The sequence below is a fragment of the Cebus imitator genome, unplaced genomic scaffold (assembly GCF_001604975.1).
Source record: "Cebus imitator isolate Cc_AM_T3 unplaced genomic scaffold, Cebus_imitator-1.0 Scaffold82, whole genome shotgun sequence".
In the NCBI taxonomy this organism is placed as follows: domain Eukaryota; kingdom Metazoa; phylum Chordata; class Mammalia; order Primates; family Cebidae; genus Cebus; species Cebus imitator.
The window spans coordinates 8,663,088-8,689,477 of NW_016107397.1; the positions used below are offsets into that span (position 1 = coordinate 8,663,088).

The 26,390-nt window shown below is 47.6% G+C and overlaps 1 protein-coding gene across 1 annotated transcript in view; it reads right to left on the reverse strand.

Annotated features, from left to right (window-relative positions):
• Positions 1-26,390, reverse strand: part of SDK1 (sidekick cell adhesion molecule 1) — a 982,297-nt gene that overhangs the window by 139,505 nt on the left and 816,402 nt on the right. Inside the window, exons 23-25 of the mRNA XM_017533779.2 lie at positions 12,588-12,697; positions 9,602-9,752; positions 8,793-9,030 (exon numbers count right to left, since the gene is read on the reverse strand). Of these exons, the coding sequence (XP_017389268.1) occupies positions 8,793-9,030; positions 9,602-9,752; positions 12,588-12,697 (499 nt within the window). The remainder of the gene's footprint in view (positions 1-8,792; positions 9,031-9,601; positions 9,753-12,587; positions 12,698-26,390) is intronic.

A 26,390-nucleotide genomic window follows, 5' to 3' on the forward strand; every position in this document is an offset into this window, starting at 1 on the left:
CTCCCTATCTCCTCCCTGCCTCCCCCCATCTCAAAAAAGGACCAAGTTCACTGCTGGGGAGAGTAAGTGTCAGATGTCAGTAGAGCCAGGGAAGGCAAAAAGTCAAAACTGCTGGACCTGGGAAGGCCTTGCCAGTCAGAGGTGGGGAGATTCCCAGAGGAGGCTGTGAAAGCTCCATTCTGATGAGCTAACAAGGTGGGGAAACTGAAGTCCTGGAGCATCTGGGCACCTGAGAATCCCCAGGTGGGAGGAGGAGCTGAGACAGGGAACCAGCACAGACCACAGAGTGGTCCAAGAGGGGTCCCTGGGAGTTTGTTATTCCATCATTAAACATGTCCAGTATCTGAATCATCCACATCTTGAAATGAAGATCAATAACCCAATTATAATTTTTTGATGAAAATAAATGAACTAAAACTATTTTCTTTCCAGAGTGATATCTGTTGCACCAAAGTTTCTAATTAAACACAAATTCAATTAAAAACTAAAAACTGCCCTTCTATAAGTTATAACTCTCAAAAAAAAGAATGTAATAACTGACAAAACAAAGCTTCAGTTGCAAGAACAATTCCTATTCTTGATCAAAATCTTCCCAACAAGTGAACAGAATATGAACTATAAACAGAAAAAAAGTGAGACTGATACAGCTGATTTTGTGAGGGCTCCATGTGATTCCTGTCTAGCCACATGTATCAGTCTATTTTCATGCTGCAATAAAGAAATACCAGAGACTGAGTAATTTATAAAGGAAAGAGGTTTAATTGACTCACAGTTACACATGGCTGGGGAGGCCTAAGAAAACTTACAATGATGGTGGAAGGGAAAGGAGAAGCAAGGGCCTTCTTCACATGGCAGCAGGAGAGAGTAGAGAAAGCAAAGGGGGAAGAGCCCCTTATAAAACCATCAGATCTTATGAGAACTCACTATCATGAGAACAACATGAGGGAAATTTCCCCCATGATCCAATCACCTCCCATCAGGTCCCTCCCTTGACACATGGAGATTACAATTTGAGATAAGATTGGGTAGGGACACAGAGCCAAACCATATCACCATACATGATGCAATCTGCTAGGACAAAGACAAATCCACTTGCTTCTTTTGATACAAAATCTATATCTCAATATTAATTAAAACATAGTAGTGTCTACAAAAATAAACAATATTGCTAGAGAAAGTCTCTTCGGGGTTCTTGTGCAAAAGATGATACAAGATTATCTGAAAAGAACAAAGTCAGAAGAAAAAGCCTGGAATGCATTTACACATAAAATATTATCCTTTGCATTTTCTTCTTGACTACTATAAAGATACAGCTGGAAATGTTTGTAAAAAAAAAAAAAATAGATCAGCAGTTTTCTAATCTCAAATCAGCAGTTTTGCCATAGGTTTCCTATTTAAATAAAAATAAAAATAAAAAAGAGTGTTTTTGGCCAGGTGTGGTGGCTCATGCCTGTAATCTCAGCACCTTGGGAGGCCAAGGTGGGCAGATCACTTTAGGTCAAGAGTTCACTGGCCAAGATGGTGAAACCCCATCTCTAATAAAAATACAAAATTAGCCAGTCATGGTGGCAGGCACCTGTAATCCCAGCTACTTGGGAGGCTGAGGTAGGAGAATCACTTGGCACCCAGGAGACAGAGGTTGCAGTGAGCCAAGATCATGCCACTGCACTCCAGTCTAGATGACAGAGTGAGAGTCCATCTCAAAAAAAAAAAAAAAAAAAAAAAAATAAAAAAAAAAAAAAAAAAAAAAAAAGAGTATTCTTTGAAAAATTATAAAAATGATATTTCTATTTTGATTAAATTGCCTTCATTTTATATTACATTTAGTCTGTTGTTTTCTGAATAAAAAAAATCCTAGAAGATTAGTTTAGCTGGGTATAAAATTTGAAGTTGACAATTATTTTCTTTTAGCTCCTTCAAGATTATTATACCATTGTCTTCTGGCCTCTATTGTTCTTGAGTAGTCACTTCAGTCAAATGGCCTTACCTTTGTGATTATCTGCCTTTCACTCCAACTGTTTTTTAAGATTTTCTCTTTGGAATTTTACAGTTGTACCAAATTTATTTTGGTATGAATTTGATTTTATTTATTCCACGAAGGATTTGTGTTTCTTCAGTCTTGTAAATAATGCTTTCCATCAACCTTGGAATTTCTCAGCTATTATCTTTGTGTATTTTGTCACTCTCATTTTCTTCCTCTTTCATTTCCTTTTGAGTCTGATTAGCTATGCGGTAGATCTTCTCACTCCGTTCTTTATGCCTTTTAATCTCTCTGTCATATTTTCAACCTTACGTCTTTATGTTGTTTTTAGAGTTATTTACTTAAATCTAGCTTCTAATTTGGTAATTCTCTTTTTGGACCAGGTTGACCAACATGAAGAAACTGTGTCTAAACTGCTTTCATTTTCAATGATTGTGTCCCATTTGTTTTTTTATTTAAAAAGATCTGCTTTAAGAAATGGTATCTTAATCTTTCTTACTAAGACTTTAATCATTTTAAATGTAGTCATATATTTTATCTCATACTTGTATGTATTTTAATGCAATCAAAGCCCTCTATCTTTCTTTCCTGCTTTTTTAAAAGCTGGTCATTTTTAGTCATGGCAAATTATTGCCTGTGTGCTTCACAATTGTGATTCATCTTTAAAAAGGCTTAATTTTTATTTTGGATAATTTGGTGTTGGCAATATCTCTCTAGAGGAGTCATTTTTTTCTTCTTTTGGTTGCCCAGATGGTCTGGCCTGAAACCATGTTTCTTTAGTTTTTTGTGTATTTCTTTTTATTTTATTGTTGGAGGAGAGTAAAATCCTTTATTGGAGTATAATATGTAACTATTTCAGGAAGAGTTGATCACTGTTTTCCCTGAGAGTAAGAAGATACTATACACACATCTTCAGGGCCTTCCAACCATAGGCAAAGTATGCAATCTATGAGCCACTTACTATTTTTTTTAGAGACAGGATCTTGCTCTGTCACCCAGGCTGGAGTGCAGTGGTGTGATCATAGCTCATGGCAGGCTAGACCTCCTGGGCTGAAGTGGTCCTCCTTCCTCTGCCTCCCAAGTAGCCAGGACTACAGGCATGTGCCATCATGCCTGGCTAATTTTCTGTAGCTTTAATTTTTATTTTGTAGAGATGGGGTCTTGCTATGTTCCCTAGGCTGGCGTCAAACTCCTGATAATCCTCCTGCCTCTGCCTCCCAAACTGTTGGGATTGTAGGTATGAATCACGGCCCCTAGCCCATACTTATTTTAATGACATTTTATCTGTATAAAATTAATTTCAGGAAGGCTGAGCTTTTTTTTTTTTAAAAAAAAAGCCTTATTATGAGATGATTGATATATCATAAAATTCCCCTAAATTGTACAATTCAATGCTTTTTAGTGAATTCCGAGCTGTGTAATCATCATCATGATGAAGTCTGGAACATCTCATCATCCCCAAAGGAAGCTCCGTTTCCATTACCAATCACTTCCCATTCCTCTCAAATGCTCTCCCCTGGTCTAGGAAACCAGGAATTCACTTTCTGCCTTTCTATATTTGCCTATTCCAGATGTTTCATACCAATAGAATCACACAATATGTAGTCTTTTGTGACTGGTGTCTTTCACTTAGTCTAATATTTTCAAGGTTCATCCACACTGCCGCATGTATCAGAATTCCATCCGTTTTTATTGCTGAATCATCCATTGTATAGACCACATTTTATTTATCCATTTGTCAACTGACAGACATTTGGGCTATTTCCACTTTTTGGCTACTGTGAATAAAGCTGCTATGAACATTCATGCATAAGATTTTGTGCAGACATATGAATTCTATTCTCTTGGGTATATACCCAGGAGTGGAATGGCTTTGTTGCATGGTGACTCCCTGCTCAACCTTTTGAGGAATGCCAACTGTTTCTCAATGTTTCTGCATCATTTTACATTCCTACCAGCAACGTACAAAGGTTCCAATTTCTCTATGCCCGCCAATACTTGTTATTGTCCACCTTTTCTTATTTTAGCCATCTTATTTTAGGAGTGTGAAGTGATATCTTGTTATGGCTTAGATTTGCATTTCCCTAACAGTTAATGATGTTGAGCATCTTTTCAAGTGCTTCCTGGCCATTTGTAAATCTCCTTTGGAGAAACGTCTATGGCGATCCTTTGCCCAGTTTTTAATTGAGTCATTTGTCTTTTTGTTGTGAAGCTGTAAGAGGTCTTTATATATTCTAGCTATAAATCCCTCATGAGATACATAATTTGCAAATATTTTCTTCCATTTGGGGAGTTTTTTCATTTCCTTCATAACATTCTTTGAAGCATGTTAAAAAGGTTTTCATTCTGATGAGGTCTAATGTATCTACTTTTTCTTTAGTTGCTTGTGCTTTTGGTTTCTGGAACCAAATGTCACATTAATTTCTGTTCTGGGAGTTCCTGGGCCATTCATATAATGAAAATTCAAAACCTAGCATCGAGTTGGGCACAGGACTCAGAGTGACTTTTCATTCTCTACTCTGTCTCCAGGTAGACATATGGTCAAACCTCTGCAGGCAGAGAGTTTCAGCCTCTGCTAGGAAGGAGGGAATGGCCTTCAAGAGCCATGTCTGAAGTGCAGGAGTTTAGGCCCTAACTCTCACCTTACACAGATTCATAGCTGACTCTCCTGTTCCTGCATGGCCAGCAAATCCCAGGTCCTGAAACCACCAGGAAAGAACCAGCCTGATCCCCACCCCACCCAGGGCAGTTGCGGCACCAGCCCAGGACCTCCTGCTGAACTCTTTCTAGTTCCTGTTACATCTCTGACACCTGAGGATTTCCTGTTTTCCTTATGAATGCGTTGATGAATTTATTTATTTACTTATTTTTCTGAGGCACAATCCTACTCTGTTGGTCAGGCTAGAGTGCAGTGGCATGATCACAGCTCACTGCAGCCTCAAACTCCCAGGCCCAAGCCGTCTTCCCACCTCAGCCTCCCAAGTAGCTGGGACTATAATAACCTACCCAGGGCTAGCATCACTGACTCCATCATTTTTTTTTTGAGATGGAGTTTCGCTCTTGTTACCCAGGCTGAAGTGTAATGGCACGATCTCGGCTCACTGCTACTGACTCCATCTTAGCTGTAAACTCTAACCTGCCTTCCCCCTTCCTACCACAGCCCCTCTGAGTGCATAACTGGGTCATACTGCACTTAGAAGCATTGAAGCTACAGTTCCTAACACTTGTAACCATTGTAACCACATCCTGCTAGACCTACCTCCCCCCTGCTATTGTAAGAAAAACGTTTCCCTTTGATCATTGAGTAGAAGAAGCCTGATTCCCCCTTCTTGGTAATTGTATGAAAACCACCTGTGTCCGCAGCCCCTTCCTCTAACCTGCTTTTCTGCTTCTATAAAATTCTGCTTCAGCTAGGCTCCCCCTCCCCTACCTCAGTCAAGGTATAAAAGTTAATCAAGCCCCTTCCTTGGGACCGAGGGAATTTTGAGCATTAGCCGTCTCTCAGTCGCCAGCAAATCAATAATGGACTCTTAATTTTGAACTCAGAGCGTGGTGCACTCCTTCTAATTCATTCGGTTACAACAGGACTACAGGTGCATGTCTGGCTAATTTTGTATTTTTTGTAGAGATGGGGTCTCACTATGTTGCTCAGCCTGGCTAATTTTGTATTTTTTGTAGAGATGGGGTCTCACTATGTTGCTCAGCCTGGCTAATTCTGTATTTTTTGTAGAGATGGGGTCTCACTATGTTGGTCAGCCTGGCTAATTTTGTATTTTTTGTAGAGATGGGGTCTCGCTATGTTGCTCAGGCTGGTCTTGAACTCCTGGACTCAAGTGATCCTCCTGACTCGGCTTCCCAAAGTGCTGGGATTGTGAGTGTGAGCCACCGTGCCCAGCCAATACATTTAAGATTTCAAAAACTTATATTTTATCCATAACTTTTTGTTGGTTATAGCAGAAGTTTTAATTTTGAAAAAGTATTTTTGTGGCCTGCCTTTTACTGGATTGAGAACTGTCCCTCTGAAGTTCTCAAGTTCTCTTCTTTGTCACAAAGATTCAGACAGTGAAGATAACAGAGCATTTCAAAATCCATGTGATCATGATCCCAGGCTGAGTGTCGGTGTGTCTCCACCTTTCCTCTGGAACATAATGACAGCTGCAATCTAAAGGAGAGCCGAGGGACACCGGGCCCAACTCTGCTGCTTGGGTGGTTCCCTCCTTAAACACTGGTCCTCTCGGAAGCACACAGGTTGTCACCACGGCTGCTTTTCCAGGGCTCCCATTAGTGGGCTCCAGGGTTCACGCCCCACCCTAAGAGCATTCCCACATGGCAATGGCTCTGCTTCTCCCTACTACTGAGTAAGAGTCCTCCCAACTACCCTCACCTCCTGTGCTCTGAGAAGAGTAGGAAGAAATAAAACCACCAAGTGGCACAACAGCTTTTGCCCGGAGCTGGTGACCAAGAGTGGAAGAGCACTGAGGAAACCCAGGGGTCTGTTTGCAATGCAACCCACTGTGCATTACAGCAACATACGTAGGCAGCAGCAGGTTCAGACCTGTCATGGGTGGGAGCTGGGGAATGAGCAAGAAAGGACAAGAGGAGCCTTTGTCCAGAGCTTCCCAGGCCATTCCATGCCATAGCACACAGAGCAGGTGGCACCTGCAGATAACTGGGCCCGCACTGGTGTCCTCAGGTTGTCAGGCACTGCTGGGCCCAAGCCCAGGGTACAAACTCCTTATCCTGGCCTGGCTGCTTCAAGGGTGGCGGGGTGGTATGGGGCACATCTGCACCCATTGCAGTACCTGGCAGGGTTAAGATGAGCGTTAGGAAGAGATGAGGGGCTGGCACTGCCCGGGGCTCCAGGGCCCCTTTCCTCATTGCTGGGAGCTGATCTGCTTCCTCATCCCAGCTGTCCTCAGAGGCCACCCTCCCACGTCGGCACCATCTTCCGTGTTTCCCTCTTCATCTTCGGAGCAGACAGGCCAGCCCTGGGAGCCCTGGGCACCCCAAGTGTCTATGCCTTTCTCCCTTTTATACTCCTCCGTCCTGAGGACTGTGGCCCCCAAAGCCACCTCCAGTCATGCCAACAGGCCCTGTGCCCCAGTGTCCTCCGCCTCCTCTCACTGTGTGAGGCTTTTCTCCGATACCTGCCATGCACTTGGCTTCCTAGTTCATCCTTTTGTCCATTTCCCATCAAAGCCACTCTGAGTTCCAACTGTGTCTCCTAAGGCAGTTTCCAGAATCTAATAAGTTAATTAATTTTTGTTGTTTTCTATTGAAAACAATAATAGGGGAACCGTCTCTTTGCATGGCATCGTTGCACAGGGACAGAAGCAGGGGGGCTCTAGATGCCCAGGAGAGGGCAGGCACTGGGCATTTCTGAGGACTCTGGGGTGGAAACAGCTGTAGGCAGGTGCTGGCCACCTCTTGACTCCCCAGCTTCAAGGGTGATTCTGTCCCCTGGGAGCCACAAGTAAAGGAGGACTCATGCTGGGCTCAGGAGCTGTCTCCAGGAAACAGAGCCATGTCTACAACAGCGGAAACAATGGAGCCAAATATGCTCATTAACACAGAGAGTCGGTGAAGAGAGGAAAAGAGAGCAAATAAGAGGGTTTGACATCAATAAGCAAAATGCATCAAGGCCCCCTGGGGGAAGGAGCCAGGGAGTCTTGTCCTTTTCATCTGACTGCTGGCCTGGTTCTCCATCTCAACCCTCTAGGCCTCCTCTTTATCCCATGTCTGAACAAAGGTCAGGAATCTAAGTCGTATTTCCAACAGCCTATGTTAGTCCAGAATTAACAGCCCCTCCCTCTATCAAGCACTGCCGTGACTTTCATCCAAGAAGCCTGGGCAGAGGTGCAGCTGGTTCATTCCTACTCCAGACAGAACCTCAGTAATTCAGATCAGACTAAAGGGACCAAGGGCAGGTGACAGTGAGTCCTTAATGAACGGTAACTGCTCTCCTTCCCTGGGTTTCTAAAAATTCAAGGGAGGCAAGAAAAGCTCCTCCAACCCACAGTTGGCCAGTGGAAGTTAGTCCACAAAGCCTAAAAAATTAGGTGGCCCTACTTTCAGCATTAGCACAGTGCAGCAGAGGTCTACTCAAGGTTGGCCAAAAACACTTCTCCATTTCTTTCTTGCAACTGGCAGAACCCCATGACTGAGCCCAAAGAAGATGAACAGGGTGTTGTTCCACTTCTGCATAGGTATGAAGGGGCCCATTCTTTGTCTTCTTTTCCCTGCTGGCAGCTGGGTGCAAAAGGAGATTAGTCCCACAGAACAGTAAAGTCTGGGTCCCTGAATCACCCATGGAAGAGAGCCACTCACTAAACAGGAACACCCACCTTAGATCCCAATATAAGTGGGAAGTCAACTCCTATTATGTTCAAGCAATTAAACTTTTGGAGGTCTAGTTATTACTACAGGCTGGATTACTTACTATACTACCCCTATTAGTTTGTGACAAGAAGGTCCTGAATCCCTTGTATTTTAAAGATTCCCCATCGGATCTTTACACACACTTGCTTTTTGTCATTGTTGGTGAAAATGATCCCTAATTTATAAAACAGTAATGTGAGTCGAGCCCCTGCTGGAAATCACCACCAGTTTCCAATGAATGGCTTGGGGCCCTACTGAAGTCGGATGGAAATTCCTGCCGAGTTTTGGCCTAATCATGGATTAGGAAAGCTCCAAGACAGACACAAGTGCGACAGGCCAATGAGACACCACTAGGCTGGGATACGGAGGCTCAGGGGCACTCAGCCCCATCTCTAATGAGGTGTCTTCAGGACAGGAATCGCCTTTCCCTCACCTGACTCCCTCGTCCGGCCCCGCACCACCTCGCTCCACGGCCCGGCCCCGACGGCATTGAAGGCCTGCATCTGCAGCTCGTATTCCATCCACTCCTCCAGCTCCTCGATGGTGAACTCCCTCTCCAGCCGGTCACTGATGACTTGGGCCAGTGCTGAAGATTGGACGTCTGAGCGCCAATACTTAATCCTGTAGCCCACAGACTCGGGGTTCCCGTTGTACTGAGAATCGGGCAGGGGCTAGGAATGAACAAGGGGGTGTGATGAGCTGACATTTCAGAACTGCTACCCTCACGGGTGAGACCAACTCCATGGAAGAGGCTTTCCTGGGGTAAATAGTCTTAGAAGCATCTACTTAATTTTTCCCCAAAACTTTTTTCGGTGAATTAAATGAAACCCTGTCAGTAACTTTGGCTGCATATAATTTCTTTTAATACATTTTGGCTTAATTTTGTGGGCAAATGTTCTGATTAAATATCAGGCTGGCTCTCTTACAAATACTGAGTATTGGTTCCATGTTGACCTAGCTTGAGGACTTAGAGGTCTGGCCTGCCGCACTATCAGCCTTCCTGCCCCAAGGAATAGTCCTCAGTTCCAAGAAGAGAGTAAGCAATGCTACTAATTAATCGGATCTCCTGGGCTGGCCTGAGATCCAACACTAATTGTAAAATGCAATACTTTTTGGTTTAACGATGAGATTAGTTTTCACTAGGACAAAGGTGTGACTAAGAAACTCCTAAGCCCTGGATTTTGTGGGCCCCCGCTAACTCAGGACCCGCGAGCCTCTAGCCTCCTTCTCACCCCCACTCACCACCCAGCGAAGCCGAAGACTGGTCTCACTGGCAGTCCGGACCGTGACACTGGCTGGAGCCACATCGGGTGGGGCCTGCAGGGTCTGGATGACGCGGGAAGACTGACTGTAGGGGCTGGGCCCAACAATGTTCACTTGCTTCATTCGAAATCTAAAGGCAAAACCACCGATGAGAGTTATGGCGAAGCAAAGGTCAGAAGGAAAAAAAAACAAAATCACAAGGCCCTGACCGTTTCTCAAGGGAAGGCTCAGAAAACTGTCTACCGATATCATAAAGGTCATTGCTCAAGAACACCCTCTTTTTACTTGGTTTCATTAAAAGTGCAAATTGCGGCTGGGGGCAGTGGCCCACACCTGTACTTAGAGAGACCAAGGCGGGCGGCGGTGGGGGATCACCTGAGGTCAGAGTAGCCAGGCCAACATGGCGAAATCCCGTCTCTACTAAAAATACAAAAATAAGCTGGGCATGGCCGCACATGCCTGTAATCCCAGCTACTCAGGAGGCTGAGGTAGGAAAATCACTTGAACCTGGGAGGCAGAGGTTGCAGTGAGCCAAGATCGCGCCACTGTACTCCAGTCTGGGTGACAGAGTAAGACGCTGTCTCAAAACAAACAAACAAACAAACAAACAAACAAACAAAAAAGCAAATTTGATATGTGGCCTTTTTTTTCCCTAAAAGCCTTCAAAGAATGGTACAGGTACATCAATTGCAATGTAACAATTTTCTATCTGCAAGTGAAACGTAGTTGGATGGGTTGGGTGTCCAGAAATCGGTATTACCAGTTGTCATCAGCTGATTCAAATTTCAGATAACCTCAAGGGGTTAAAGAGCAAGTAGCTATGGTACCAGAATGAGAATGTTGGGATGTTACTACCAATTGGCAGTTTTGAAGTCCAGCCTTTTAAGTGACCAATGACACCCCTGTACCTCTTTTTCTGTTGGTTCAGGAGAAGAACAAAGGGCCCCAGAACCTATTGTGAAAGGAATCTATCTTGGGTCCCCAAAATCATGAAGCTAAAACAAAAAAAACCCTCAAGCTGGAAACTGCTTAAGGCAAATCTGCTTCTCTCTATTCAAAGTTATCTCTCTGCTCATGGAGATAAATGCATATCTGATTGCCTCCTTTGGAAAGGCTCATCAGAAACTCAGAAGAATGCAACCATTTGTCTCTCACCTATCTGTGCCCTGGAAGCCCCCTCCCTGCTTTGAGTCTCGCTGCCTTTGCTTGTCCCACTTTTCAAGACTGAACCAATGTCCTTCTTGCTTATATTGATTGATGTCTCACATTTCCCTAAAATGTATAAAACCAAGCTGTGCCCTGACCACCTTGTGCACATGTTGGCAGGACTTCCTGAAGCTGTGTCATGGGTACATCCTCAACCTTGGCAAAATAAACTTTTTTTTTTTTTTTTTTTTTTTTGGAGACAGAGTCTCGCTCTGTTTCCCAAGCTGGAGTGCAGTAGCACAATCTTGGCTCACTGCAGCTTCTGCCTCCTGGGTTCAAGTGATTCTCCTGCCTCAGCCTCCTGAGTAGCTGGGACTACAGGTGCTACCACACCCAGCTAATTTTTGCATTTTTAGTAGAGACAGTATTTCACCATGTTGGCCAGGATGATCTGGATCTCCTGACCTCATGATCCACCCTCCTCAGCCTCCCAAAGTGCTGGGATTACAGGAGTGAGCCACTGCGCCCGGCCAAAATAAACTTTCTAAAGTAATTGAGACCTGTTTCAAATTTTCAGGGTTCACACCACACTCTGTGATTCTAATCCAATGAGTAACTGTTAGACCTTTGGCAAATCAGATTATCTCTGTTTCCTTAACAACAAAATGAGGGGGAAGTCAGATGTTCTTTAAAACCTACAGGAATGCTTTCAGATCTATCTCTTCTTTATTCATATATAAACAATTATTTAAATTCAGTTTACAACAAGAAAAAAACCCCAAGTTTGCATACATACACACATTTACTACAGAGGTTCCCCAAATGTACCTGAATTTCAGACAGGGACACTGATCTCTAATTATGGTTTCTGATCTTTGAAACAATTATATAGCTTCAGTTAATTTCACATGGTAAGTCTGGAATCCCAACAGCTCATTTTAACCTAAACTGGTTTTTCTTTAAAAACCAGTGTATTATGTCTTGATTTGTCTGTTCTAAGCTTCTGAAGGATGTTAAAATGAATAGAAGCTAAATGGCATCTCTCATTAGTTCTTTTGTTTTTTTTTAAAACTCTAACTTTGGTTTTGTGCTGGAAAAAAATTCTTCACAAAGATGTAATTTCACCTTTTACTCCCTGAATTAGTAATTCCTATTCTTTCATTCTCCAGTCTTATGAAATGTATCCATCCTGGCAGAACAATGACATAATCAAACTCAACATCTGGTGATAACTGGAAATTTCATCTCCTTCAGTGGTCTTACAGAAAGTGATCACAGCACTAACAGCTCATGATCACCCTGCCCTTTGTTAAGGCCAAGGATTTACTGTCCGGACCCATTTTGGGGATCAAGAAGCTAAAGGTTAAATGGCATATTAAGTGCTTAATAAGTGAGACTAGCAGCTCCTGGGCCCTGCCTGGGAAAGGGAGCAGAGGATCTTCCTAGGTCATCTGCTTTGTTTGCACACAGCATGTTAATAGTCCCAAGAGGTTGTAGAGTTTGGTAAAGTGCCACGTCTCCGCTGCCTGCGGTTCTTCGTTATTTGGCCTATTATAATAGTGGGCCATTTCTATGAGGTGTTTTGCCGGCTGGTACTGATGGAAGGAACTTTGTGAGTTTAACATATACCTATCATTTCCCCTGTAATAACACCCAGCTATGCAACCTGCCTGCTCCTTAAGGCTTTGATGTACTGTTATTGCCACTTAGAAACATCTCATTTACATATGTAAGACAGGGTTTTACTATTGTTAACAGAAGCCACCTGTGTAGGTTGCCAGCATTTCCTCCTGCAGCAGCTTACCACTGCTGTTCTCACCTGTAGTGAGTATAGGGTGTGAGGTTTGGGATCTCCAGCATCTGGGCATCGGGCTCATTCTCTTCTTCATAGAGGGTGACCCACTCCTCCTCGTCACCGATAGCTCCCACCTGTGCAGAGGGAGACACTGAGATGGGCTGGACACATTGTAGGGACTGAGTCTGCCCTGTAGACCACATGCACCTGCTGGTACCTGGTGAACTGGGCAGGGCCACAAGATATCCCCATACCTGGGACAAGTTGAGTCCTGCACAATCCCTTCTTGTGCCTTGGAGATACAGGCTCTTGCTATGCCCACCATCAAGTCTGGGTGAGTTTTAGTCAAAAGCTCACAGTCAAGAACTGGGTCACAGGACTACTGGAAGTGAAGGGTGAGCCCCCTGGGAACAAACCTCTGAGGGCTTGGAGGCTATCAGTGATGGAGAAGACTTTCCACACCATCTCATCCTTCCTCCTGTTTGACAAGTGAGGGCTCAGAGAGAGCCTGGAGAGAAAAACTTGGCCAGGACCACAGTGAGCAGTGACAGAGCTGTGGGCACAGGCTGGGGGTCCAGCATCATTTCTACCATGGGCTGGTCAGGGGCTCAGTCTCTCCTGAGCCTACCCCAACCCCTTCTGCCTCAAACACACACCAAACAGACACCATTGGTGTGTGCCTGAGGGCCATGGCATAAGAAAGGTCCTTAGACAGAGAAGGACGAGGCTTCTGCCCTAGAAGCCAGACTGGCAGGCACAGTCCCCTTAAGATTTAAAGAAACCTTAAGGGGTTTAAAGAAACCTTGTGGCAGCGTTGATGAGGGAAGAGCCACTCCCTTCAACAGACACTTGCCTTTTCGGAGTCTGCTGGCAAGGCCCATGGAGTGCCGTCCAAGCTCCCCAGCTTCTGCCTCTCCTGAGTCTTTGCTCCTGCCCATGGTCTGTCTTGTCCTGATTTTACTCCCCGTCTGGGAGCTCCACACCATCAGCCTGCTCAGTAGCATTTTCATTTCCCCTAATCTGACCCTGAGCCCCACCTCTCACTCATCCTTGTGCTTTTCAGAAACCCGAGTGCCAGTGCAACTTCTACTACTGCTGCACCAAGCTGACCACGTCCATCTCTCCCCTTTGACGGTGCCACATAAGCCACGCCAGGAAGGGATCATGGGGGAGACAGCCATGGCCTCATGTTCACCAGGAGAGCCCTGGAGCTCTTCTTTGGAGATCTCTGCAGCATGGAGAGCATGTCAGGACAAATAGGTTGCCAGAGCAGGATCGGCCTGGGGCCTGGTGCATTTAACACTTCATAAGTGGCTTAAATGACAGGATAGGAAACCAAGCTGGCAGGTGGCCAAGTCTTGGGAGGGTGGCAGGAAAATTCCAAACGACCTTGGTAAACTGGAAACATGGATGCAGAGGAGACTGCATAAGCAGGCGTGCCAGTGGCTCGCTTCAACTCTAAAGGCAAAGCGCAAAACTCTCAGTGCTCTCAACTGAAAACATCCACATGGTCAGTGGCTCCTCCAAACATTACACACAGAGCCACCGCGTGACCCAGCAACTCTGCTCCCAGGCACTGACTCAAGAGAACAGACAACAGGTGTCTTAACAGATACCTGTAGGCACATGCTCCTAGTGCACTAGTCACAACAGCCAAAAGCCATGAACAAAGCAAAACACCCAGCACTGAGTGGATACACAAAAGGACTCTGCACCATAGAACAGGATTCAGCCATAAAAAGGAACAAAGCACCCACATTTGCTACCACATGGATGAATCTCAAAACATGATGGATGCAAAGTGAAGGAAGCCTGACCGAAGTCCATGCACCATGCAATTCCATTTTATGAAATGTCCAGGATCTGTCAATCCATTCAGACAGAATGCAGGTGGGTGGCTGCCAGGGAATGGGGAGAGTAGCGAATGGGAAGTGGCTGCTTTTGGGTATGAGGTCTCTTTGTGGCGTGATAAAAATATTTTGGAACGAGACAGACATGCTGGTTGCACAGCATTGGGAATCTACTAAGTTGTGAATAGTACTCTTGAAAATGGTTACTTTATGTGAGGTGAATTCACCTCAATTAAAAAAAGAAACATTAAAATGAAATGTAGAATGACTCCAAAAACATTGGGTAGAGAACAAGCTGGAGGTCAGCATAGATAATGAATAGCCTGGAAGTCAGCAAAACCACAGGGAGGTGTAATCAGGAAAAGACTCTGAAGCTTGTGCAGCCAGAGGGGAAGGGGGCAAGTCCCCTGGCACCAAAGTGGGCCAGCTCTTAGCACTGGGGTGGCCACTGAAACCTTCAAATCTTCCCTTTGGAGACACAGGACACAAGAGTCATGCGGATAGATGAAGGTTCCACAAAACACTCATCTTGGAGAAGGGAGGGGTCTAGGTGAAGCTGGAGTTGGACTAGCTCTTGAGTTAGACAGGACCAAGGCCTCCCTATCCCCTCGTCAGGGCCCATGGCAGCCACTGTCTCCTTCTATTGCATCTGTGAAGAGGGAAGGGACCCGGGAGCAGAAGGCTGAGATTGGAGCCATCCAATCCTAATACGCAAAAGAGAACGAACTTCAGGACCCAGGGATCTCATGGGAGCTCATTCAAGTCAGCTCGAGAGCTCTGGCCCCGGCAGTGTCTAGTGGAGAGGGGCCATGCAATATTTATCTGCGCACTTGATGGGTGAATGGACCAACCAATAAGCTAGGAAGCTGGAGGATATCGTTCCAGCCCAAGTTACACTAAAAGAAGCTGAGGCCCAGAAAAAGAGTGACACATTCAAGGTCACCAACTGTTTGTTATAGATCAGCACAGCTCACCACACCTTACAGGCCTCCAGGTAATGGAAAATATGCATCACAGCAGAGGGAAGGGCAAGCAATACGAGCTGCTCAGGCTTCTGGGGGAGGCCCTTGGCTGCCCAGGCAGTGTCTCAGGGGAGGAGATGGGGATGGTGGGCGGGCTGGGACTAGATACTGGGGAGTGGGGAGGACCGAGTTCAGCATTTTTTCAGTTGGAATTTACTGGGTGCAAAGGGCCTCCCTGTTGAATGCAGATCCCGTGGCATGGTTTAGCAGTTTCAGAGTCCTTGGTGACTTAGGTGGGGTCCTCCTAGTGAAACCAAGCCTTTGGGTATTAAACCAAAGCACTGGGCAATTTTGTGGAAAATAATTTTTAAAAAAAGGAAGAATAGAAGAAAAAGGGATGACTTCAGTTTTAGGCCATCAATTCAGGACCTATTATTTATTAATCAATCACACATAAGCACTAAGGAAAGAGCCGGCAGTCAGGGCGCCCCTGGCTCACGTGCGTAGATCATGGCGCCAAGTGACCGGTGGGAGCTTTGCCTGGCAGCTTCCTGTCTTCCAGGTCCTTGGCTGATCTGTGCATGTGAGAGGGGGAAACAGATGCCTGGCAGTTCACCTTACTCTCCAAGACCCCCAGCAGCTCTGCGGATGCTCATTCACCTTTGCTAAGCGACTCCATGTCTCCTTCCTCTGGTCTGCCCCTGCAGCCCCACCCTTCCCACCCTGGATGTGTTTTGGGCTGCCTGGGAGAGAAATAAAAGACTGAGGAATGTTGGTGTCCTGGAAGGGGACTTTGCCTGGAGCTCCCTGCCTTCCTCTGGTCTGGATCCCCAGCAGGTATGGGTTCAGTCTGTCTGGCTGCTTTCCTGGCTGCAGAAGCATTCACCTGAGGCCTGGGGGCTTCCTGATCCTATGGGCTCTCTCATCCTGTCAGGCACTGGGCACTCAGGGGCATGTCCTTGGCCACAGGGGCTACTTCAGGGTCAGCGCTGGTCAGGGCAGCGACTCTGGCGTTTAGGGCTGTTCTACCCCTGTGACCAAGATGAACGGAAGAGAAGTGGTTAAGGGCTGGGACGCTGCCTGGGAGAGAAAGGCACACACTGCATTGAGAAACCAGGAGAGTGGGGGAAAGCGCAGCAAGAGGCCTTCAGGCTCATCAGGTTTCTCTGAGAACGCCGGGCCTGTGGCTCCCTCTGCAGAGATGCTGGGAAACGGCTGCAAGGTCAGAAACAGGGGCCAGCGGGGCAGCTACATCCTCCTCGCGAGGAGAGCCCAAGGAGGGAAGCGTTTTCTAGGGCCTGTGGCCATTCTCCATGAGGTGACCCCTCACCTGCCTTCTGAGCAGGGTGTCTGGTTATCTACAGGGTTGTTGTTTTGCCGAACATAAAACAGTTTCAGGGCCAGGATCAACAGACTGGGACAAGGGCAGGACGCTGAAGGTGGCAGCCAAGGTCAAACTCCCTTGCCTTTCCTGCCCAGTGCCTGGTCTCCCTTTTTGAAAGATGTCGACTGGAACAGGTGCCAAATGATTGGCGAGCCCAAGCAGGCGCCACGTGGCTCCATTATACTCTGCCCGCACTTCCTCCCACAGCCGTGGTTTGTCATTACCTGGAGGCATCACGCAGTCTCCAACACCTGTCCCCCTGTACCTCTCTTTTCTCTTTGAGTGTGTCTGCTCCTTCCGCCCCTTCTCTCTGCAACTGGCTTACTCCTTTGGAATCTGGAGAGTGTCCGGGCCTTTGGGAAGCCTCTAAACAGCATCCCTCTCAGCCTCTCACTACCCCCGCCAGGCTGCCAGAATCGATGTCCTTATTCTGTGCTCGCACAGCCTCTTCAATGTACCCCCAGCACAGTGCAGATGATCGTTGTCAAAGCGTTCATTTACAAACACAACTCCCGGCCAGACGCTGTGGCTCATGCCTGTAATCCCTGCACTTTGGGAGGCTAAGGCAAGTGGATCACTTGAGGTCAGGCGTTCAAGACCAGCCTGGCCAACATGGTGAAACCCCTGTCTCTACTAAAAATACAAAGAAATTAGCTGGGCATGGTGGCACGTGCCTGTAATCCCAACTACTCAGAAGGCTGAGGCAGGAGGATCACTTGAACTTGGGAGGCAGAGATTGCTGTGAACTGAGATTGCACCACTGCACTCCAGCCTGAGTGACAGAATGAGACTCCATCTCAAAAGAATAAATAAATAAAAACACAACTCCTGGGAGACAGAACAGGAGGATCTCTTGACCCTGGGAGTTCAAAACCAGCCTGGGCAACACAGGAAGACTCCACCTCTACAAAATAACAACAACAACAAAAAATTAGCCAGGCATGGTGGCATAGCCCATAGTTCCAGCTACTCAGGAAGCTGATGCAGGAGGATCATTTGAGCCCAGTATGTCAAGGCTGCAGTGAGCTGTGATCACACCACTGCGCTCCAGCCTGGAAGACAGAGCGACATCCTGCCTTGAAAATAAATAAGTAAATAACCCACAATTCTGATACAAATACAGAGTGTGTTTCAACGATTTGTTTTGCGCATTAATCAGGAAATAGTAGGATGGTAAAACTGGTTCAGAGGGAAATATACATCAAAGTACGTAGAGTGAATGAAAGAAAGAATGCTCAAATAAGATAAAAAAGTTAGAAACAAAACTGGCTATAAGGGCAATATAACTGTGACCTCTGGCTTTGCAACTTATAATCTTCTACCAGGTAGCATCTAACTTCACAGAGTCTGGGGCAAATCAAAAAACAGTAAGTCAAACACAATTACCTTCCTTAATGTGATGACTCCTATCAGGTTTATTAAAGCAGGCTCTAGGCCAGTTTCAGTGGCTTATACCTATAATCCCAGCACTTTAGGAAGCCAAATTGGGAGGCCTGCTTGAGTCCAGCAGTTTAAGACCAGCCTGGGCAACATGGAGAGATCCCATCTCTACAAAAAATATAAAAACTAGCTAGGTGTGGTGGTGTATGCCTGTATTCCCAGCTCGTCTGGAGGCTGAGGCAGGAGGATCGCTTGAGCTCTGGAGGTCTGGGCTGCAGTGAGCAGTGATCACACAACCACACTCCAGCATGGGCCACAGAGAGAGACCCCGTCTCAAACACAAACAAGCAGGGCTTTAATACTGCAGTCAGTAAACTCTAGCCCAGGGGCTGAATCTGGCCCACTTCCTGTTTTTATAAATAAAGTTTTATTGCAACACAGCCACACTCACTGGTTTGTGTGGCTGATGGCTACTTTCATGCTTTTGCAGCAGAACTGCAGAGCTGTAATGGAGAGCATCTAACCTGGAAAGCCTGAAGTATTTACTATCCGGCCCTTTGCAAAAATAGTCTGGCAAGCCCTGCTGGAGTGTACAACCCCCGTGGCACTGACTCCTTCTCCTTGGCTTCTGAGTCCTCTCACCATGCTGTGACATCACTTCGGCCTGCTTGTGGACTCACCCCGAGGCAAGTCCAGGGTCTCACCCATCCCTGCACCTCCAGCATCTCTTCCAGGGTCCAGCCTCAACTTGGTGTTTGTTTAACCCATGAACAAATCTACAAATGAACATGTGAATGATGTAAAAATCAGTACTGAAAATGGGTTGCTTTACACAGAGCTCCAAAACAAATGATCGCCAAAAATGTAACTTTACTTAGAGACCTCTAGGGGAGAAACTGAAATTTCTATAATCAAAGGTTTACATTTTTGTCTGAAGAGGCTAGGACGCTTTTTCGTGAGAGGCAGGAGTTCTTTAATCCTTGCTGGGCTCCTCCGCTTTCTCGTTAGATTTCAAGGCCATCAAGACAGAGTGTTCTAGAAGCAAGTAGGTGCTCACCAACAATGTGCTGACTTAGAGGGAGGCAGAATTCTCTAAAGATAAAACAAATCAAAGCTCCGTCGGGAAGCTGGAATTTTGAAAGGCATTTTTGTTCTTTAACTTTTTTTAAGGCTAATAAATGGCACTTTACAATACTTAGGGCAAAGGCAGAAATGCCACCTGTTTTTAATGGCACCCGGCAGGGGCGGCCCTTCAGGCCCATTAGGAACACCATCTGTCCGTTAAACCCACAGGGATGCTGCCCACCACACACCCACAGCTTGCCTGCTGCCCCCAGTTCTGGCCAGAGGTTTAGTGCCAGTAGGCCAGGAGACTGGGTCTGTTTGTGCACATGAGGTCAGGCCCCTGGGAAAACTGGTGGAAATCAGTGGGCCTGGCAGGACCAGGGAAAACTGGTGGAAATCAGTGGGACTGGCAGGACCCGCTGGGAGGCTCTGGTGGCCATGATGAGCTCAGCAATCCAGGGTCCAGGGTCAATGGCTGCTCAGAGGACAGTCATTAACCTCATCCCGAATGTAATTCTGTGCATGGAGGGGAAGCAGACAAGGCACAGCTGTGTGTGGCGAGGGGCGGAGGGACACAAGGAGGCAGCCCCTTCTATCCAGAGCTAAGAAGATGCTCCAGATCCCCTTCCATGGAAACTTGCCAAGCCAGACCCTGCCTGGCTGAAAGTCTGGTGTCAGCAGGAAAACTTGCACGTCTAGCAACTTCTGCAGACACCGAGTACCCCTGCTTCTGAGGGCCGCTCCCTGCGCCCACCCCAGCCAGATGAAGCCTCCCAAGAGGAGGCAGCTGGGGGGGCCACTGCAGAGGGAGGGACAGATGGGGACTTCCAGCAAAGGCACAGGAAATCAGGAAGGCCCAGTGAAGCCCAGAGGCCAGTTCCCCTAAACAAATCTGCAGAGTTTGCACACCTGATGAGCTGGCAGGGGATGTGATGTGACGCTGCACTATTTATCTTCATTCCCAAGGAGGTTTTAGGCTTTGATCCAGCCCAGTGCCGGATTGCCAGTCCTTCCCTTGAGACTTCTGTCTTTCTGAGGTGTCATTGTTTTGTCTTTACTGTTTAATATTCTTTCGCTCTTCAGAGGCAAAAGGGCTGTGGACAGATGAGGTTTTTTTTCCCGCTCCTGAGCTCCATGCTTGGGCTCCCTGGGCGCTGGCTCTCTCACTCTGCCCCCACTCCCCTTCTCTGCCCCAGCAGCCCCAAATGAAGCCTCTCCTGAGCTTGTCCTTGCCTCCTCTTTCCCTCTCTTTCTCTTGTAAGGCCTCCTTCCTGGAGCCCTTCCTGTCCCTCCACAAGGAGACAGAGACCTGGGTGCGGGGCCCCCTTCCTGCTGACCACAGGCAGACGCTTCTGAGCACCACCAGCTCACACAAGCCAGCCTCACCCCAGAACCATGATCTTCCTCCCAAGAGGGGCCCCACCTGTGGAAGGCTCTATTGTCCTTTGTCATGGAGGGTCAGTGCTGCTTCTGTCTCCCCCTCTTCTGCTGTACATGGCAGAGTCTCCTCCACAGCCTCTCTTACATGTGCTTGATTTCAGTGGCAGGACCCTGATTTAGAAGCTCCCAACCTCTTGCTTGAACTATTTTGATAGATTAGTGAGTTTTAAAAAATGCAAGTGTCGTTGCTACCTTAAAACAAACCATAGGGTCAGGGCTGCCCAGCTGTTGGTTTTTGAGGCCAGGGCAAGGCGGCTTCTCTGGCAAGCAGTGTGGAGAACACAAGCCTAAAGGAGACCCCTAAGTGCACCTCCACGTAGACCTCCCTCCCTGTGGTCATGCACCCCGCAGGGTTCCTCTGGAGCAGGCCTCAGGATGTTCTGGGCCTCGGGGCTCATAGCCACAGGAAGGGAGGGGCAGGAGATGAGCCTGGGACCCCTATTAACCCACAAGTCCCCAGCTCATCCATCTCACCCGACTCGGATTCACGGCTCTTGCTGTGCAGAGTGGTCTAGACTCCCTCCCCAGGGCCGGGGTGCCTGGTGCCCTTCTGTCCTACCTTCCCCACTGTTGTAGTGGGTCCGGTTGCTGTGATGACCTGCCACAGACCGGGTGGCTTACAAGCAATGGGAGTTCATTTCCTCACAGCACTGGGGGTGAAGGGACCAGGGGGCCAACCTGGGTGAGTCCCAGTGAGGACTCCCTTCTAGGTTGGGGACGGCCAAATGCCTCTGTATCCTCACGTGGTAGAAGGAGAGGAGCACTCATTCCATTGTTAAGGGCTCCACTCCCTGACCCCATCCTCTCCTAAAGGCCTTCTGACACCCTTGCCTTGGGGGTGAGGATTTCAGCACAGGAATTGGGGGCACACTTGGTCCACAGCACCTGGCACCTGTCTTAGCTCCTCCGTGCTCCCTGCATTCCGGCCAGTTTGTTCACATCTCCCAAGTGTGTCCCCTGAAACAGCCTTCCCTCCTGACCCCATGCACTGAAGGAACCAGCTCCTCCATAATGCCCTTCTCCTGGAGGCCATCTCTGCCTGCGATGGCCCCTGCCCTGAGAGCCCCGGGTCCTTTCTGAGCTGAACCTGCAATCTCTCCACTGGGAGCTCCCGTCCATATCTGTCCCACCTGCATCAGATCCGACCCCTCTCAAGGGGAAACAGGGACGCTATTGCTCCCTGCGCCACACGCTGTGACTCTCCACTAACGTTTCTAAATTCTTGAAAGGCCAGCGAGGACTTCTACTCCACTGCCCAGGAAAGGGAGTGAGGAGAGTGGCAGCGGAGGCTCCACAGCCAGAAGCTCTGGGGTACGAGGCCTGGCCCGAGAGACACTGAGCTCCTCGGCCTTCTTGTCCACATAGCGAGGACCATAGGGGTCACCCTAAAGGGTTGTCAAGAGCCCCCAATGGGACGAGGACAGCCCAGGACACTATGGCCCATGCCAGCAAGCTCAGTGACCAGCAGCCACAGTTTTTTAGGGACACTATTAGACAAAAACAAGTCAGCCCCCAAGCACGGCCTTTCCCGCCAGCTGCACCTCCCCTCGGGCCATCTCCCATCATGTCCCACTCACACATGGCCCACTCTGTGCCTGCCAGGCCTTGCCCATGGTGTGTTAGCCACCACTTCCACTGGACGTGGCACACCTGGGCCTGGCTTGCCCTGGAGAGACGGCCTTCCCAGGGTGAGCCAGTTCCCGGAGACAGCAAACAGCTCACCTGGAGGGTACCTGTCATACCCAGTCTCACCTCCTCCTCTGTGAGTGCTCACACTTAGAGATTTGTGCCCCTGTCCTGTCACTGGGGTGGGGATCCAACAGCAGGAACAGCCCCCAGGCCTGGAGCCTGCTGAGACTGTGACACCAGCCAGTCTTAACCTTGCCTGGCACAGCCCGTCCCTTGGAAGCCACAGCAGAGGCTCCTGCCATAGTCCCCTCCTCCTCTGCCTCCTGACCCACCTGTGCTTCCCCATGTGGCCCTGCCCCCTCCCCTTGGGATCTGTCAGCAACAAGCTATCTTTCCAACGCCATTTGTCTCCTGATCTGTTGGAGTCACGTTTCCCGAATAAAAATAAGATCTATACTTTAAACAATGGGTGCTGTGCAACTTACTAACTCTGAGCCTTTCATTCCTCTCTTCTTTCTGCTTAGGATGTCTTCCTTCCCATCAAAAGACTGTGTCTCCTTCCCCACCTGAGTCTCACCTCCTCCGCAGAGCCCTCCTGGCTGACCCTGCCCACTCACTTGCTTTCACATCCTCCCCTGGCAACAGTTCATTCCAATAATTCTCACAAGTCTCACGTGTACCAACATTTACACCACATTTCTGGCTGGGCACAGTGGCTCACACCTGTAATCCCAGCACTTTGGGAGGCTGAGGCTGGAGGATCACTTGAGCTCAGGAATTTGAGACCAGCCAGGGCAACATAGGGAGACCCTGTCTCTACCAAAAAGAAAAAAAAAGGGGAGTGTGGTGATATACTACTGTAATCCCAGCTACTCAGGAGGCTGAGGTGGGAGAATCACTTGAGCCTGGGAGGTTGAAACTGCAGTGAGCCAAGATAGCACCACTGCACTCCAGCCTGGGTGAGTGAGACTCTGTCTCAAAAAAAAAAAAAAATTTCCATCCTCTCTCCCACATGCCTCCTACCGAAAATTGTGAATTCTTGGAGGAAGAAACTAAAAGGTTTTCACCTTAGTAATCTAATATGTAGCATGATACCTGAAACAATAAAATCTATAAAACAGTAGGTGCTTAATAAATGTTTGCTGGGTGAATGGACGAATGAAGGAAAGAAATATAAAACCCAATGGCTGGAAAAATGAAACACACAGGCAAATCTAAAAATCCAACAAGAGAATCAGGATGAAGGAATCAGAGCACGGAACGGTACTCGGAAAGAATGGGGAAATATGAGTCTCATAAAATTTAATTTGGTTTGACAGTTGTGATTTATATATACGTTGACCTCTATTTCTCGAAAATGACATTTGTGGTAAAACACTTCCTTGGGTCCCACTTGAGTTGTCACTTACGCTGCAGTATTTTCCTCTCCCGTGGTAGTTTTAAAGGTCCCGAAATAGGACCTAAACGGATCTGATAGACTAATGAACAAAAAGGCCACTTTACACCATTCATCTCATACGGATTTTCTATGCCGGTTGAGAAATAAGACAGAAAAGTCATTGTGAGGGTGTTGTTATGGACAATCAAGCAACCAATAAACATCCCGAAATTTCTGAGTATGTATGTCATTGTCACCTGTCTCCACAGTACCTAAACGCTTAGGCAGAGACATTACACCAGAACAAAAAATGAGGCCCGTCTCGGCAAATTTACCCAGATGACCGTGGTATTATTGAAGGCACCATTAGGGCCAATGACAGCTCTCCTGTGCATATGCGACTGACTATTCAGAAATAATGTCACTCTTATTCCTCCTATTATGAAAAAGAAATCCAACTACAGTTAGGGTTTATTACAGCCAAAATGCTGACAGATACTTATCCAAAGGGCCACAGACAGGTCTCACATCCATCCACAATGAGGGAAGGAGGACACACGAGCAGTGATGAGAAAGCCCCAACCCCAGATCTTGAAGTGATGACATAAAAACATTTGGTTTATGAACCTCTAGGAGATGGAGCACACTAGAATTTCTCCCTCCAGAGGTCATGGGTAGCCAAGTAGACAATTAAGTCAATAAAGGATGGAAGCTTGATTGGGCCTTGGGCGGCTGGGCTATGTCTGTCCTGGCTGGTGTGTGCCATGCCCTGTCCACCTGCTCACAGGCACTTCCCGGCATGATGTCTGCCTTCTATGCAGCAGGCCTTCTGCGTGCCCACGGGAGATCCTGCACTGCACAGACAAGGTCCCTGCTCTCACTGAGCTTGTGTTTTTGGGAGGACAAAGATGGTAGCCACGTAATAAATAAATACAGGATGTTACTGTACCAAATGGAGCAACTTGAGAGCCTCTGGCCATACTGGAGCTCTCTGCTTCAGGACCCAGGTGAGCCCTCACTTACAGCCAGCCCAGACCAACTTGCCATCTTTGTTTGCTACTAGGTGGAGTGAGGCAGGAACAGGCCAATGCCTCTGCAGAGACGGGCAGCTCCTGGACCTCTGCCCAGCTGGGTGAAGCCTGGGAGACCAGAAACTGACCAGAAAGTCAGTTTCTACCAGGAAGAGGTGACAGGGATTGCTAGATTTGACATTTTCAAGCTGTGGGAGTTCATAGTTCTGCTTGAGTGCACTGTGAGTACCACCAGCTTGACTCTCCACTGCTACTGTGGGTGTTCAAGCCCAGGCTGATCTTTTCCTGGGCTACAGATACAGTCACTGGGGACTTAGCAGGCCTGGGTTCTCTGGTCATAGCAACCCACAGGGGGATTTCAGTGTCCCCTGCCCCTGATTCTCAGCTCCTGTGTGAAGCTCATCCTGCCTGAGCCTGCTCCGCTGGCCTGCTTGGTTTCCCGGGTGTTTTCTAGGACGCGGCCCTGCATTCACTCCACAGACTTCCCTCTGAAGAAGGCGGTCTTCCCTCCAAAGCTCATAGTGTCTCAAGCAGTCTTCTTGGGTGCTGAACACTTGCCTTGACTTCATTATTTTTATTATTAGGAACTTCCATTTATTAAATGTCTACTATGTGCTAGTCCCATGCTACAGTGTTAAATGAATTGCTAGTCTCCGAATTTTATGATGAAGAAACTGAGGCTCACAGAGGTCCCACAACCAATCCTGGTTTGGCTGGCCCCCAGCCCCTGTTCTCCACCATCTGTCAACCAGCCAGCTCTCAGGCACTGTCCTCCACACCCCTAACAACCATTGCCAGGAGGGTGGTTGGTTGCTGAGGTGCCTGAAGTTCCTCTCTGGTGCTGGCTTTACTGGGTAACCTTGCCTTCCCCTGGTGGCCTGGCCTGTGGCCACACAAACCCAAGCAGGTCCCAGCTGGCTCTGCCCTGCCACAGCCAGGCCTGGTTCCAGATATAATGCTGGCAGCATTAAAGGTAGAGTAAGGAGATCTGAGTGTCTTATTCCAGGAGCCTCTAGGATTTCTAAGCCTTGACATTATCTGATGTGCTCCTAAACACTGTAGACTTTTGAAGAGAGGAGAGCAAATCACAGAAAAGACACGCACAGCAAAGTGGACGTTTTACAGCTACATCTCAGGACAGGTCTCTTCCGACATATCCACGCCGCCTATTTTAGAAAGGAAGGTCCTCATAATGAGATGGGGCAGGGACCCCTCTTAGGGACCAGTGGGCCCCTCAAAACATGGAAATAAAGGAAAATCTTGAGTTCCTTCAAGGGAAATTCCAGGCATCTAGCTAGCCCTGAGAAGTAAATGAGCAAGTCTGGGTGCAGTGGCTCACACCTGTAATTCCAGCACTTTGGGAGGCCGAGGCGGGTGGATCACCTGAGGTCAGGAGTTCGAAACCAGCCTGTCCCAAACCAACATGGTGAAACCCCGTCTCTATTAAAATAGCTAATACAAAAAATTAGCTGGGCGTGGTGATGGGTGCCTATAATCCCAGTTACTCAGGAGGCTGAGGTAGGAGAATCGCTTGCACCCAGTAGGCGGAGGTTGCAGTGAGGCAAGATCATGCCATTATACTCCAGCCTGGGCAACAGAGAGGCTCTGTCTCAAAAAAAAACAAAAAGTGTTTAAATGAACCGAGAACTGGGTGCAGTGGTTCACACCTGTAATCCCAGCATTTTGGGAGGCCAAGGCAGGCAGATGG